Below are 17,374 nucleotides of genomic sequence, written 5' to 3' on the forward strand. Positions count from 1 at the left end.
TGCTTAGAAACGATTAGTGCAAATGTAGTGAGCACCACCCCTCTATGTACTTCCTGCTGTGTGTCTATGGAAAGACTGTAATTTTAAATAGAGGCTCAATTCCCTGAGTCCACCCTGCTTGTTAAGGGCTGTTGAGACCAAGACATCATGCAGCAGATGCCCTGTGGTGTTTGTGGATGACTTGTGTTCTACCACCGTGCTTCCTTTCAAAGACTGCATGTAGGCCATTTTGTATAGAGGGGTTTATGGCAGTAATTTGTAGTTAACCCATATGCTAACATGAAAAACGGTGGGCAAACTATTGTGACATTCATTGTTTATAATGAAATCTTAATATGGTGCATATTTAAGAAAAGGTTAGCAACATAAAGGGCAAATGGATTGTCTAGCTATGAATGTTAAGCAGGTATTGATTTTCACACTACGAGGTGCCTCTTTGCCTGAATGATAATTCTGAAATGGTGTCCTACTTATCTTAAAGCATATCTGCCTAATGTTTAACGACAAAGGCTGCAGTGCTATTAGGCTACTACAGATGTATTGGTTAATAGAATACAGGAGCGTGCATGAGTTCTCACTCATATTTTATAGCCTTAGCTTTAAGAGGTCCCCTTGACATGACCTTGAGTTACAAATGAAAGCAATATTTTAAGGAAATTAATTTATAAAATGGGAACAGAGGCTAAAACTTCATCTGCTATTTTGTTAAGAATGACACCAGGAGGAGCTTTTTGTACCCAGACGTTACATCACCATTCTTGGTGATGCTTTGCTGTGCTCAGAGATGAAATGCAATCCAAGTGCATCACCTAGACTTGCGTTTCACCAGCTTATCGACTGAAGACAGCAGCCACATCCTGCTTACAGCTTCAATGAACACTTTCGCCTCTTGGAATGAAGTCGCATAAAGTGGCACAGGTGTTATATTTCATCTTAGGCATTTTCGGTGTTATTCATCAAAACATGTTCACGTCCTGAAATCACCATAATGTCATATTAAGATATGATGTGATCGTCCATAACCTATAAAGGAACATCGGTTCAGAAAAGTAGTAAACTAGGTCTTCTGAGTCACCGTGGCATGTTTAATATTTTTGGAGGTTTGCCAGCCTGGCGAACTGTCCTTAGAAATAAAAGAAGTCCAAGAGTTTTCTGCGACTGTAAAGTTGTACTGGGAGGCGCGCTGTAGGATCCCCAGTGCGTCCAGCATTGCGTTACACGCCGTCTGCTTCAAAGGCTGCGTGTCCGGTGGCTCCGCCCCCTTTGTACCTTGTGACAACAACAACTCATCCAGAGAGAGAGAGAGAGAGAGAGAGAGAGAGAGAGAGAGAGAGAGAGAGAGAGCTGCACTTTTCAGCTCATTTTCTTCCTGTCATTCTCTCTCAATCTCTGATGACTGTCCCGCCGTACAGAGCCCAGTTTCTCACCGCCGCGGCTTCGCAGCTTCTCCTTTCGCTCCAACAGCGGAGCGGCGTGGATTTCTTCTCTTCTGATAACTACGGCGTTACTTTGCCGTACTGGGTTTTTTTTTTTTTTTCTTTCACTTTGAACTCGCACTCTTAGGTGACCATGGCCGTCCCGGCTGCTTTGATCCCCTCTTCCCCCCTGGTTCAGCCGTCTCCGATCTCATCTTCATCGGCGACCACCTCGTCGCCCTCGGCAACTTCTTCCCCATCTCCATCAGTCGCTCCCTCCGGACAGAGTCTCTTCCGACCGGAGCTGATTACCACCGGCAGCCCCGGCATCCCAGCCGGCACGCTGCCCAGCAAGCCCGTGTATTCCACCCCGTCGCCTGTCGAAAATACCCCCCAGAATAACGAGTGCAAGATGGTCGAGCTGAGGGGTGCCAAGGTGGCTTCGTTCACAGTGGACGGCTGCGAGCTCATTTGCCTCCCCCAAGCCTTCGACTTGTTTCTGAAGCACCTGGTCGGGGGTCTGCACACGGTTTACACCAAGCTGAAGCGTCTGGAGATCACGCCGGTGGTGTGCAACGTGGAGCAGGTCCGCATCTTGCGAGGGCTCGGGGCCATCCAGCCGGGAGTGAATCGATGCAAACTAATCTCCAGAAAGGACTTCGAGACTCTGTATAACGACTGCACTAATGCGAGGTGAGCGGTTCTGGCCCGGGTCCTGTTGGTGTAGTGCTCTGGAGATCGATAAGGTCAGGTCGGACAGCCTGGGGGAGAGACGGTATCGCCACATTGTGTGCAGCAGTGTACAGCCAGGCGCGCAAAAGTTGAACAGTGGGGCTGGTCACTTATTATTAAACGACAACATAAGCCGTGAATTTCCAGGGTTCTGTTGATAAGACATTACAACCGACACTGAAGCAAAAATGGGTCTGATGAGGCAGAGAATGAACTAGAAACTGGTAGAACTTCTGCTGTAAAGAATAACACACGGTGATCCTCCAAAGAGCTATGATATAGGCGGAAACTATATTAACTGCCAAAAGTGCCTCATATCCTCAGTCGTTCAATAAAATTATATTTTTGTAATAACTGCCAGAAAGAATAAGTAGCCTAAATAAATGAACAATAATGACACTGTAGTAAATAAGTCATAACAGTAATAGCTGTGCTGAGTACTCTAAGGCTAAGTTTTACCTGGGGGAAGCCTGTATATATGCAGTGGTAGCGATTTGGCTTTGAGATAATTAAACATTTTAATATAGAAGTCCACATTTTAGTATAGAATAAAACTTTTACAATTATAGAATAATTACACCTCATTAATTTAATCACTTCATTTCACGTTTGTTAACATTTTGCATTACTTTTAGTAATCCTGTAGGAGTGAATAAATAAACATTCACAATTACCATTAGGCATGCTTAGTTCATTCAAATTTAATTCAAAATAGCAAAAGTAATAAGCTTTACTTATTTATTTACTTATTTTTTTAACAACTGCCCAACGGAAAAATACATAAATGTATACTGTCAAAATAAGGAAAGATTACCTGTACCTCAAGGTATGAGATAATTTTAACTAGTGCCTCACCTTTAACTAAACCTGTGCCATGTCTTCTAAAATTACGTTTGCTTTATTGATCAAATCAATTAGTGTAGGAATGGTCCAATGTTAATATACCAAGAGTAATCTGAATCTATAAGGAAAAATAAAAAATCAGTCCAGACCAAGCCAGTATGTGTAGAGACAGACCTGTAGGTGTGCAAGGGCAAGTATTTTGTTTGGTGTTTGTGCTGCTTATTTCAGAAATATTGTGAACCTTCCCAGAGCCTGTGCTGACTAGAGGCATTATGATTACATACAGCTGTGATGAACATAGCTTTGTAGTAAGTTTTGGGTGCTTTCCAATTAATAACAAGTATGCAGGTCTCATAATGCAGTGTTGAAAGTTGAGAGGAGCTGATTGTATTGTGAGATATAGCCTTTGCCTGTTTAGGTTACTCATATAAAAAGAGCCCAAGGGCACAAGGTTAGATGAATAGTCATGGAATTGTTAGTCCCTTGATGTTTTAAAATCAACAGTTGAATGTGCACTCACTCTCTCTCTCTCTCTCTCTCTCTCTCTCTCTCTCTCTCTCTCTCTCTCACACACACACACACACACACACACACACACAAACACACATGCAAGGGCGGTCAGATTTGCCAAGACACTCTAAAAAGACCACTTCACAAATAATCAGATGCACATTTTTGCTGTGCTACTTATTTAGACCACTTATTTAGAATGATGTGATATCTGAGATATATGTGTGACTCTGAGAGTAAAGTTGCAGTCCACTTCTTAATTAATACCTTAAGGAATATTAGCGTTTTTGCAATGCTTTTATGTATATTAATATATATACATTAATATGTTTATTAAGATGCATGCATATAAAACCAAGTCCAATTATAATTTAATCATTCAGTCTTTATATTGCACATTTATAGAATATTGTGTAGTTATTTTGGTCTTTCGCAATACTTTATTCGGACCTCCTGATCTACTGTCACGTATAAACAGATTGTAGTGCAGTAGCATGTCTAGCCTCCACCCATCTTTCAGAGGTGTAGAAAAGTGAATTGTCGTGCAGCTTCTACAGGCAGTACTCTCTCTCGTTGGACTTTTCTGTGACTTTCACCTGCCTTGTCCTCAGCGGCTGGCGTTCGGTCGGAGAAGATTGTAGCTTGCCTTCAGCCTCCGAGCGGGCAGGCAACCCCTCTCCCTCCACTCGGGATTCTGACTGATATACTGTGTGATTTGAACTCTGAGGTTGGCACTCGGGAGTGGCCAGCGATGGGGTTAGAGGATAATGCAGTGCTACACATTGCTTTAATGACGCTAAAGTGCTGGCCTATCACTGCTGCACGGAGAGGCCCATAATTGTCTCTGAAAGCACCTGGTGCTGCTGGTGTTATGCTGAAATCAATCATACCCGCTATGTCTGCTTCCCATTTGGAGAATTACATCATTTGTATGGACAAAGATATCCCAGAGGGAACACAAACAGATAGAGGAGGGAGGAACAGCTCGAACGGACAGGTTTCTGTTTGCCGCTCTGCACTGGGAGGTCCTGATTCGACAGTGTCTGTGAGTCCGTGTGGGGCAGTGTATTGAAGGCTGAGTTTTGACAGAGCAGCAGTGTGGCCTCTGATGAATGGTTCTGGTGTGCTGGGTGCTGAACGTCTTAACAACCTCCTGCACTAAAGCTAAAAAGTTACGCAGTGTGTTTGGCAGCAGCCTCTTGAGTGCTGCCTCAATCACTTTATGGGCTCTCTGCACCCAGAGTGCCTTGCGTGTTAATTAAGCATACTCAGACAAATCCAACAAATCCACACGCCCGCCCATCATTCCATCACTTCGGTGCTATAGTGAATGTCCATATTCCGTATTCTGTATCCCGTCTGCTTTACCTACTCATTTTAAGAGCTTCCTGGAAGGCAGAAAGGGACGAGCCGCCACCCGCTGCTTCAGCAGGACGTATGATGTCGTCTCGCAAGAAGCGGAACTTCCTCTGCTTGTTTTGGGGCTTTACCTTTGGGCTTTGCCCACTGGCTGACACCTGGGCCTGGTGGACGGGGGTTAGTGGAACAGCGAGCTGGTGCTTCAGAGACTGGGGCCGCAGCCCGATCACGGAGATGGAGGCTAAGCTGCCTGCTAGCAGCCGTGCAGCAGTTAATTGACAATCATTGTCTACCTCTGAAGGTTAAACAGGTGCTCCCACGCTACAGGGGAATCAATGAGATGTAAGATAGTTTTTTCCCCACAACACCAGCAAATGCTATTTTTGGAATTTCATTTATATATATACATTATACATGTATAATTGTTCATAATTTAGGTCTTCACATTTTAATTTTGATCATTATATGAATGTCTTTTATCTCTGTTTTTTTATTCTTCATCCATAACTCATATCAAGAGCATTATATTTGAAAAAAAAAATTTGTGTTTGGGCTATAGTGCAAACTCCCATATTTACAGAAACGCACGATGATTTTGTTTAGCACTCGGGGGTACGTCTTTGCACACAGTGGCAGATTTTATGGCTCTTTTTGTCTGCTGCTGTCTTTGCAGTGCTCTTCTGATATATTTGTTTTCAGCAAGGCATGGATGTGTTTACAGGTACTCACGGGAAATCTTTGGATTGGATTCAAATCATTCCCAGTCAGAGTGGGTGCTAAGATACCCGTCACCCAGCAACCACATCCAAGAGGGAGCCAGGGTGATAATAACTTCAAAAAACAGAGAGACAGATGTCTGATTAGGATGAAAGAGTTAGGGGGAGCGGGGGGGGGATGTTAAATGGCTTGTTAAAATCACAGATTTGTTAAAGCACTTTCTTACAAATCAAATGTGCATTTCTCCATGATAGCTCTGAGTTCGGTCTGTGCCAGTGGGTCAGAATGCAACAGGAAAACAATCACGGTGTTTCTTCTGTTGCTGTGTGGCAGAGTGTTGGTATCCACCTGTGTTCGAACTCACGTTTGCCATATGTGAGCGGAAGAAGAGAGTGGAAGAAGTCATGAAAAAAACTGTTGCAATCACGCAATCATAATATTAATAAAATGGCAGAATTTTCTGTTAGAGTTAATATCAAATACTGAATGTGATCAATATATGGTAAATATATTTTTTGTTTAGTACTTTGTTGCGTCTATAAAATTCAAGAACACTTGTATTTGTAGTTATATTTTTAGTCTCTTCAGTTCATGCTTTTAGGTGAAGTTAATTTATAGTAGTTTGCATCCAAGGGGCTCTAAAGCATTTATCTGGCTTCATTCTAAACTAAAAGCCTTCATGCTGGCTGTATTTGCCTACCTTTGCTGGATGCATACATCTTACATCTTAGTAATAGAACAATATTCCTCATGGTACACTTACATATTATTACGAGTTTGCAGTGTGTGCCACATTGTGTATACTGTACACAACAATGTCATTAAATACTGCTGACAGGACTAAAACTGAGTCTCAGCCATCAGTTAAACTCCCCAGTTGCAGATATTTTCAGTGAGGGTGAGGACTAACCACTATTATTTATTTATTTATTTATTTTTTGAAATGGCAAATGGAATAAACCAGTTTGGAGTGGAAGGACAGGTAGGAGACAGGAGTCAGACTGCAGCAGCCTCTGTGACAGATTAGCTGTGAAGAAAGCAATGCATTCTGGCCCGTCAGAATGCATGTGTGAAGCTGTAGGGTCTGGCATGTCTTTAGCCACCAGCTATTCCACATTACAGCGTATTTAGGGAGCCGGGCACAGATCACCGGCGTTTGTACAGCGATGTTAAACACTACTGACAGAAGTTAGAGGGAGCAGATGAGATTTCTTGATTGGACGAAGATTCCGAGCCGCAGCCCTGCACTGTCTAATATGTTCATGTAGAGAAATTGATTTTCCTCTGAAATTAATTAATTTTTCATATAGCCCAAAGCTGGAGTTTAAAAAGAGGGTACACTTGCTAGTTCCCTATTTTCCTCTTCTTTTAAGAATTATTGCCTAATCATATTAATACTTTTGCCCCAAGGATGAAAAGATAATTGTACAAATGCATTTGGAAATATGTATCACTGAGTATTTATGATTAAATTATGCAAATAGCTCAGCTCCCATCCTTCGTGGGCCCAGATTGTCTAATTAGGATTGATATGCTGAGTAGATGTTCTAGCGTCTGAATACACGCATGTCCAAAGAGCAGAAAATTGAAAATGACAAGGCTGGAATCCTTAAAAAGTGTTTTTTTTCACCATCTAATTCAGCATAGCTGTATCAGGAGTTAATTTTCCCTGGCTCATTTTCATGTCGAAGCTGACAGGAAAAAAAAAAAAACAAACTGCAGGGAAGCAGTCTCAAATGGGATTCCAGAAATTTCCTACACTTGTATTTTTTTGTCCCTCTTTACTTTCATCCCTGCTATCAGAGATAAATCTTGCTCTGAGTAAATATTTATTTTGCATTATTTCAACAGTATCAGTCGTGTTTGAACTTCATAGCCTGTTTAGGGTGCTGGTACACCACAACGGAGGACACTGATGTGATTCCCTTCCATAACAAAGATATTTTCTGTATAGAAGAAATTTCCTTGATAGATGTGTTTGACCTTAGCGCTGCTGATATGACACAACGGCTAAATAGCTTTTACATTTCGGTTTGAGCATTAAAGGAGTTGTGATGGCTCTGTTCAGGAAATACTGTCAGCAGCTTTGCCAGTGCCAGGGTGGAGGACAGGTGACTATTTAGGTCTGCGGGCTGTTTTCATTTAGGTCAGAACAAGCTCCACTTTACAGGGCAATGAGAGCACCATGACTCCATTAAAGAAAAACAACAGTCTGGAGTGCCCGGGCTACTCTTCTGAGGACAAAAGAAAAAGAATGTGTTGTGAATTCACTCTAAGCCCTTCTCAAAGCCTGAAATATGGGGTCCTAAAGAACCTTTTGAAAAACTGTTGTCATGGTGGCGCTCCCATTATAGCACTTTTTTTTGGGTGGGGGTTGGGAGGGCATATAAATCAGACTTGTAAAAATGTATTCACTGCAGATAGTAAATTTAGTCAGTCTCACTCTCACACATATCCCAAAGTGTCAAAGCAACTGAATATTCCCCCACAATCCAATAAAATATTAAAAGAGGAAATTACACCTTTTTTTTAAAAATAGCATACAGCAGCGCTTGGCCTCGCACAAAAGACTGTTCTAACACCTCCAGAAACATCTCATAAAGTTCTGATTGTTATCTAATCTTTACCTGGCAGAGCGAATGGCCCACAGCTAATGACACTTGAGACCAGAATGGAATTCTATCACTGTTCAAAGCATCTGCTCTCAGTCAGGCCTCTGACAAATATAAGACTCCCGGCCCCTCATGAAAAGCTGCTATCCTCATAGACCAGAGAGTGTGTTAAGTCAATTTGGCCAAATTGAATTATAATTACAATAAAACACAAATATTGCCCGTATTTGCCCTTTATTACCACCAAGGATCCCATACGTGGCAAGCTGGGGTTGTTAGCTATGCAATTTGCTTCTTGACTAAGACATTTTCAAGGTGAAACACAAATGAGTAATTATTAGATTAAAATGCTAAACATTTGGCTATAGCACCAGTCATACTAATGTTTTTTTTCCCAATCCCCTCCCCTTGTTGAAACTATTAAATGCAGGTTTTGGCAGTGTTTCATACCAACTCATTTGGCAGCCTTACTTTTAGACTGTCAACTTCCATTGCTTAAGGATTAATTATAACTACTTTTATTGATTTTGCCAATTCATTTAACCGTCCAAACAATTCACTTTTACTTTTTTTTTTTTTTTTTTGACATATGTATTTATGTTGCTGTAGTCTTGGGGTTTACTCTGAGTCACTCACTGTCAGCCCCACAACCTTGTACCTCAGAAACGTAACCCTGCCACGTTACTGCAGTACGATGGCCGCAGAAGGCCAACATTTATGACTGCCGCGCAGACCGTAATACCTGGGAAAAAGAAACTTCCCAATAAGAAATGTGATCTGTTTTGATCAAACACCTTTCATATTCACTGATAAAACTGACCAGCAATAAACAGTGCATTGCATTTATACACCCTCTGCCCAAAACCACCTGCCCTGCTTTCCCGAAGTAAATCTGTACGGGTCGGACACTGGACAGAGCTCCAGTGTAGTTCCGTATCATCAAACAAAATGGTTCCATAATTTTTTGTTTGGTTTTCCATCTCTATTCCCACCTCTCACTTTGCCAGCCCTTGTGCCCAGTGAGACAGCCGTTATGATAACTCCGGCTCTTCCTATGATCCGGCTCTTCCTATGATCCTACGCTCCTGTTTCCCTCCTCCAGACTCAAATGTCAGCCTCTCGCCCAGGCTTCTTGTAAAATATCGCCCCTGCCACGGCAAGCCGTGGTGCCTGGCTATTATTACCCGCCTCTTAAAGACTGACGGTTCGCTCTGGAGAGATGCGACACCAAACTCGTCTGTTGCGAGCGTACCACGGTGCTCCATTTCTATCCAATCACGTATGTGTAAACTGACGACACCTGGGCAGGGGAGGTGGGAGTTGGGGTGAGTGTCTGCAGCCCTTATGCAGGTCCAGCAGCCTGCTGTCTCCCGGTTGTGTTTTTTTCTCATGGCGGGTACATTTACCAAACCATCCCATTTACATCTGGAGATTAGACTTAGTCTGGAATTCATTTGAATAGAGTTAATTTAAGAAAATTGCACTGCAAACAATTAGCTTGCATTTATTCATTTACCAGATGCTCTTACCTTCAGTGACTCATAAAACACTGCTGATAGTGGATGGCATAAACAATTTAGAGGAAGGGATTGCGGTAATGCATCTTATCAAGATGATCTGCAAAGTTTACACGATGCTCGGTTTAAATGTTACACATAAGGTTTACAGCAGTAACCTACCCTAACAGCACTCAAATTGGGTAATTCATTCCATTTACGCATCTAATCTTGTGTTTAAAATCCAATGTCGGCAGTGTATTCCATACAGCTGCCAGCATTATGCTGATAAAAAGTCGCCAGCATAATACATCTGTCCATATGTATTATCCCTCTCTTGCACTGGAGCAGGCAGTGTGACATGTGAATGGGCGTTTTTGAAAAGGAGAAAGAATTAAGTCAAGCTGACATTGCATGCCAATAAGCTTTGTTTCATTCCCAGTGCAGTATTCATTTGTGGCACAGGGAGATTTATTGCATGATTGACAATTATGAGAGGATGACCTAGTTTTTTTGGAATGGGACAAAAATGGTCTTCATAGGATGGCATTGCCTTCTATTGTGTTCTGTCGACCCTAGCTGAGGAGGAACAAGACTCCCACCAAGAGACATGGATTTTTAGGTCTGAAAGAGCATCAAATTATTTTACTTTTTGCTGTATGTATTTTACCTTGGATAATTTTGTATTAGCCTAATTGTCAGAGATCCCCATGGATAACACGTCTCTTTAAATCCTTGCATTCAATTTTCTCTATAAAAAGTTATTTTCCAAAGTGTCTCCCTAAAGGCAAACACTGAAGCTACTCTTTACTTGTCTTGGAAGTGATGTATCATATTAAACACTGAATAAGGCGTCATATAGGCTGCAGTACCACAAACAGCTATTGATTCTGTGGACAATTTTCCCTATTTAACCACGGTGATTTTCAGCAACTCTTTAATGGTGTCTGGCTAATATTTCATGATTCATGCATTTTTGATCTCACCTTTCTATTAACTGTTTTATTCTGCTTAGTGAATCTCATTATATCTGCGAGGAGGTCCCAGCTCCCCATGGGACTGCTGGTTGAGTGGAACCACAAATGACATGAGCAGAGTTTAGCTGGAAGTTAATATCCTGCAAAATTGTTTCAGCGCAGCTCGCTAGAACACAGATGATTAAATGACATGAGCAGAACCCCCCCCCCCCAAAAAAAAAAAACCCCACGTTGCCTCAGACTACAAGGTGTTAAGTGTTGGTGCTTCAGAGCGGTGCAGCTCTCCTGAGGTTGCCGTTAAAAGAAATAAGATGTGTTTAAGGGAGAGCACTGTCATAGAGGACAGGGGTCCTGCGGTGCCTCGCAGTGTATCGTGTCAGAGAGGGTTTTTTACAAGGATAGCTGTGTTGTCTGTGGAGTTATTTGAGGTACAGCCTTGGCGAGAAAAAAATGTTATTCTCTCTTCAGTGTCCTTTTCTTTGTCCCAGACATTGCATTTAAAACATGTCAAAATGAATCGAAATAGTTTAGTCTGAACACATTCTCCTCTGGTCAAATAAAGACATCCAAAACATTTGATAAGAAGAAGAACATTTGTTCCATTCAGCACTGTTGCGATATGTAAATGTACAAAGGTTTTTATTTGTAATAAAAAGCACTGGTCCATGGTCAAGCCAAACACGGTATCTTTTCTCATTTTATCTTCATTCGGGTTCTTAGATATTCACCTTTGTAGTGAAGCAAAACGATCGGGCCATTTCTTCAAATGGCTGTAATGTCCACTCTCTCTGCTCCCCTCAGAGATTAACTGTTATGTGTTACCAGTTCCGCGAAGGGAGATTAAGGGTTGTAAAATGGAGCAGAAAGGTCTGCAGTTATCAAATGTCCTCTTACTCTTGACCTTTCAAATGTCAGAAAAGGAATGTGAGACAATGGTGGCTCGGCAGATCTGATTACATGGATCAAACTTGCCTTTATGACGTGATTAGTCACAGGGATGTTTAATTGAAGGAAATCAGCAAGGCGAGAGGACATGAAGCGAACAATACCTTATATTTATATCTACTATCATTCGAGTGCTCCAACATTGTTTTTCACCCCAGAGCACTGAAAAGAGCCCTTAGACATGAAGCCATTATGTAATCTGCCCTTGATAAAGAAAGCTCCTCCGCAGCTGTGACTCTCGCTATTCTCATACTACCAGAGAAGTCAGTACCGTATCAAGCTGCCGGGAGCGGAGGGCCTTAAGCAGACGTGTCTTGTGTGCTCACCGCGCTCCGACAAGCGCTCGCTTCCTGCCGCGGAAGGAGATGTGGTAGCGGGGGGGGGGGGGGGGGGGGTTAATTAAAGGTGCTCTCCTCGTAGGGGTCGAGGTCAAGCCAATAGGAATGTCAGAGCCTGGCGAGGGTAAGACAGGCTCATTCAGTGGGCACTGCCGGAGACGCTAGCGCTTCCCAAAAGGGCTGGCACGGTGACAGCCTTCTGACCACACCGTCCCAGCGGCAAGGCTTTCCCATCGCTCCCTGAAACCAGGCGTTATTAATAAAAGAAGGGGCCAAAGAGATCATTAAGCTTCTCAAACGCACGCAGGCCGCCGCCGCCGCCGGCTCAAAGGCGGGACTAGACGCACTTGTTGTCTTAGCGCTGCGTCACTACGCGCCGGCCGGGTGGGGAGGGGGCGGAGGTCTGGAAGGGGTCACTAGGTACTGCTGACACGCTTGTGCTCCGAGGCGACTCAGGTCTTTTTCTCCGCCTTCACGGGAGCCCTGTGCGTATAGTTCTCTTGTCAGTGTAAATAATCAGAGGAATTCGCCACGCTGTGCAGAGATATGTGGGGGCACGGGGAAGATAAAAACGTGCGCGCATAACTCTCTCCTTACCCTAAGTGATGACCAGTGTCGGGCATGACTCGCGTATAAAAAGAAACAGAACGTGATAGCGGGAGATCTTTGATCAAGATGTGCAGCTCCTCGGCGACCATGATTTATACCACCGCGTCTCAACAGTAAAGGATGTCAACTTTAGGCCTTAATGAAGGCTCTTGAACGTATCTGTGCAGGAGCGATATGTTGACAGCCAGGATGCAAATGAGGTTAAATGGCCACAAACTGAAATGAATCGCCCCCTGTCTTCGTTGCTCTCTTTTGCGAGAGGGGAGGGGGAGAGAGGTTGAATGCTTTTCGACGGATACAAAGCAGCCCGTGACACATTCCCTCCTTTGTTTCAAGCTGCTAACTGTATTTAATTTCACATCTTATCGGCCGTGGCTTTGTCTGTCTGCTGGCTTCTCCCGAGTCAAAGCGACCCCTTGAGATAAACTCTGTCAGACTCGGGGTGATTTATTAAATTCTGATTTCTGTGAAGGACTTTAATGTCGAGGGGAGAAAGAAAATACATTGCAGGTGGCCGCCAGCTTCAGGCACTGTTTGCTCTTCCTTACTTGTACCAAAGGTAAGGAGAGAGAGAGAGAGAGAGAGAGAACATACAAATCAATGTAGGATTTCCTTCTTTTGTTATGGCAATAGGAACTCTACCTCCAAACTCCCCCCATATATCACCACTGAAGTTGTGAAGTCTGCTGTTTAGATTAGTGCTAGCTTGGAGAACATTTCTATTTTAATCATCTACGCTCTGTAGAACACATTTACATCAATGCAAACCCACTAGTGGACACCTAAAAGTGTCTCTGACCCTCTATCCAAACCTGTTAGGGAAATGTACTGACCTAATCTGCGCTGTTAGCATCAGCACATTTGAATAAACTGGTTTGCATCTTTCTGTCTGAACTATGCTTGCCACCAGTTAACCTATATGGAGCGATGTGTGCATCGTGCATAATTATCTGAAGTGCAGTGTTGGAAAAAGCTCCTCTCAATGTATGGTTAAAAGCAATTTATTACGAATATGATTAAACGTGACAGGCATTTCATCCTCGGGCTCTGCTCGTATGGCCACTTCTTTTTTAAAGCCATTAATGGCTGGATAGTATAGGCCGTAAAAGTGATGTGTAACTTATTTTGGCACTGTCTGCGACAGCCTGTGAGATGGCATTCAGAGCTCGGCTGCGGTTGGTTGTCTCCCACCTGCCTTCCGAGCGGCTCCCGTGGTGGGTGGGAGAGAGAAGGAGAAGGTTGGGGGCTGGCGCGTCTCTCTTCCTGCGGCCTCCTGTGATCCACGCGTCTTGCGTCTGACGTTATGTGCTGCTCGTCAGCATCTTTTGTCTTTGCGATGGTTTTGTCTTTTGATCTGTGCTGACTGATTTATCTGCATGGAATCGTTTTTCGCACAATTCCCCCTCAGGAAATTTGGAACGAGCCTCCAATAACCTTGGCAGAAGCAAACAAAGCACGAGGAGCTGATCTCATGTATTTTGATGCACCTCTATGCAAGCCGACTCCAAATGAAAAAAAGCGAAATGACCACGTCCCTCTCTCATTCTCTGTTAAATTGACTCTTAAATATGCTGTTTACTGCCACAGCCCACACTGCGGTATGGTACACCACAATGCGAGTAATATTAATTATTCTGCTTTCGCCGAGCTGAGTCATTGGCCAACCCCTTTCACCGCGGTGCTCATTTTTAAGGCTCCTACCATCACCAGAATTCTGGGAATTTGGTGAGTGGCTTCAATGCCTGGTGACTGCAACAGTTTTTCCTCTATTTGTCTGGTTAAGAGCACCATGGGTCAGGGGGGATTGGAGTTGGCACCCCTGGGGCTATTGAAACTGTTTGTCTTCTCTTTCTCAAGCACCTCCCCTCCTGTTTCCCACCAATGCTCAGCTGTAGCTGGTCCCTTCCCGCCAGCTGTCAGTTAGTGAGGCTCTCCGTAAACATCTCCACTCAGCACCTGCTACTCACCGGGGAAATAGGTGCATGTCAGAAAAGGTTTGTACAATGTGTGTGTGTGTGTGTGCGCGTGTTTGTGGGGGGACAATCTGCGTGTTCTCGGCCTTGGAGACTAAATTTAAATGTTACCTGTATCCCATTGTAATGATGATCATTTTAGGTGACCGACGATGGAGAAACTGGCTCACTTATGTCCTGACATGAAAGTTGCTCGGGCACATGTGGGAGTTTTGGAGGCCCTCTGCGTGTAAAACCAGGGGCCTGTTAAAGCATGCGTCCACATTCCTGCCTACCTTTGTTTTTCTTTAACAGACATAATCAGTTAGTAAATAGCAGTTCCTTCCTCTTTCATGGTGGTTGATCAGACAGATGAGTAGGTGGATATCGGTGCTTGCTTTCTGTTTGGACATATAGCCAAGCGAACAAGAACTATCTTTTCATCTGTCAATGAAGGCATTTATTTTGTCTGTCAGAGCAGGGTGGACTCAGAAAAGGGCTTTATTTAACTTCTCACTGTCCTTTCAAGACTAAATTCATCAATCCTTTGACATTATCTTAACTCAAATTATGAAAGCTAATTAAAGAAATGGCCTACAGAAATTCTGTTAACCTGAATGTTTTTCTGACCAGTCTGCCTGTTGAGGGACTCACCATAGGGTTCTTTTTGCACAGGAAGTTTGCACAGGAAGTATTATACCAAGATCATTTGCACAATGAAATCTTAGGCCTCACTCCATGTTTTTATTTGGATCAGTGTATCACGTTGAAAAATGGCCTGCCTGGGGCAAGTTTAGCTCTGCTCTCTCCACTGCAGAAATCCAAGCTAATTGTTGCTACATGTTGTAAATGATGAAAGCAAGTACCACATCTTGTTCGAGCGGACGTTTTGCTGGTAAGTTTGATTGTAAAATTGTAATAATGTTACCAAACTGGCTGACGTTGCATCACGGCTGATATCCTCTGCTACATCTGGTCTCGCACTTCCCAAAGCTTTTAACCACTAGCAGGTCATGCAGCTTCGTAACAGGCCATGCATCTCTTTGCTGAGAGCGTTTCTTCACCCAAACCGTTTGCGCAATGGCCGTTAGAGGGCTATGGAAGTTGTTCGGTGAGGCAACGGAGGGGTTTGGCCAAGGAGGGCTCTCATCTCCATACCAGACTTTCTCCTCATCTTATGAGACTGCAGAATGACACGGGCATGTCTGCATGAAGGATGGAGGGGAGGGGGGATCGGGGTGGGAGCCAGACTCCTGTGCAGCACCCGGGGGCCCCAAGCAACTGCTAGGCCTCAGGGCCACATGAGTGCGCCTTTATTAAAGGATGAAACGAGGGGCCGCACGTCTCACTCCCATCGCGCGACTCCCTGCTGCTGGAGTCCTCCTCTGTGCCGCTCTGCTTCGGTCCTGGAGGTTTGATGGGTTCACCATGAAAGTGCTTTTCATTAATACCCCTGAGGGACCTGGGAATTGGTCTTTCGACAAGCAGCTCCGAATTTCAGCACTGAGAGGTCTGTAAGATGAACCCCGTGTCCATTGGTCTTTATTAATTACAGTCACCCGTGCTGTATTGTCAAAAATTCGTGGTAGGCTAGGAATGCTTCTTTATAACTTTTTTTTTGTTGTTTAATTAAATTTTTCTTTAAAAGTTGGGAAGGCTACAGCAGAGACCTTAACATGGGGCTTTGATCAATAATACTTTGACACTTTTATGATAAAGCCCCTCGCACCCACAACTCAGCCAAGGAGAGACTCTTTAAACCGGCAGGAGAATGTGCACCTTTTATGGCTGATATTAGCTTCACTACAGTGTTTGATAGTAATGGTTTATACCGGGTAAACACTAAAATTTATTTTTTTCCCCTTTTCTCCCGACCCCGCTTTAAGAAATTGCTTGAAGACGTTACTGTAAGATGTTTTTTTTTTTTTTCATATCCAGTGGGCTTCTTTCATATCCAGTGGGCTTCTTGTGAAGTTCTGATGTATGTATAAGATGTTGGACTGCCTGGGTTGTGCGCTGTGCGAGACAATCTAATTGCAACAACAGGGTACTACCTCTTTTATCTTGACCATGGACTCTAAATTGACTACCTGTTGGCTGGATGCTTCTAGTTTTGTAACTGTGGGGTTGCAAAATACTCAACTTTCTATCGTTGACAGGGGCACTCATTTTCTTCCTAATCGGCAGACGCTATAGCCGAGTTTGTCTTCTTTCTGTATGAGTGACGCCTTTCAGAGCATAAAGGAATGCTAGCTGATGAAAGCTCAATATGTTGACGGATTTTACTGTTAGACCATCACGACCCACAGTAATGGCTCTATCTGCGCATTATCATTTTGCAGGAAGCTTTTTAAAGCCACCATTTCACTCTCTCTCTCTCTCTCTCTCTCTCTCTTGCTCTCTCTCTCTCACCCTGCCTTTCCTGCATCTAATTTGTATGCTGCTCCTTTGGTGTCTGTTTGGGCTAGCTTTAAGTAGCACAAAGCCTTTAATTGTGAGGTTTAACATTTTGCAATTAAAATCTACCCTTTTTGCTCAGAGGAAAGCATGATGAGGCTTTGATGTATTTTAATCAGTGGAGATGTATTGTAGCTTAAGGAGCATAGAGATCTCAGATACATTTCTGATTCTAAATTGATGTCCTCTTCCACCTTTGAAGATGATAGCATTTTAAGCTGAAAGCACTGAGACAGTGTCCTCTTGAACCCTCTGCCAGATAATAACGATTTATATCTCCCTGATTCTAAAGTGGACAAATAGGATTATGCCAGACATTTAGATTTCAGCAGAACCAAGAACATCACAATGATTCATCCAAGTACAAAGTCAGATATAGAAACTGGCAGCAAAGATGTAATAATTGACTGAA

The 17,374-nt window shown here is 43.4% G+C and overlaps 1 protein-coding gene across 2 annotated transcripts in view; it reads left to right on the forward strand.

Annotated features, from left to right (window-relative positions):
- The first annotated feature begins 1,323 nt into the window (after positions 1 to 1,323).
- Positions 1,324 to 17,374, forward strand: part of dachd (dachshund d) — a 95,771-nt gene continuing 79,720 nt past the window's right edge. Inside the window, exon 1 of one of the 2 annotated variants that reach the window (XM_035523018.2) lies at positions 1,324 to 2,108. In XM_035523018.2, the coding sequence (XP_035378911.1) occupies positions 1,570 to 2,108 (539 nt within the window). In that variant the 5' untranslated portion in view covers positions 1,324 to 1,569. The remainder of the gene's footprint in view (positions 2,109 to 17,374) is intronic. The other variant, XM_027005225.3, reaches the window with a different exon arrangement.

Source organism: Electrophorus electricus, chromosome 9 (genome assembly GCF_041902795.1).
Source record: "Electrophorus electricus isolate QZ-2024a chromosome 9, ASM4190279v1, whole genome shotgun sequence".
Lineage (NCBI taxonomy): Eukaryota > Metazoa > Chordata > Actinopteri > Gymnotiformes > Gymnotidae > Electrophorus > Electrophorus electricus.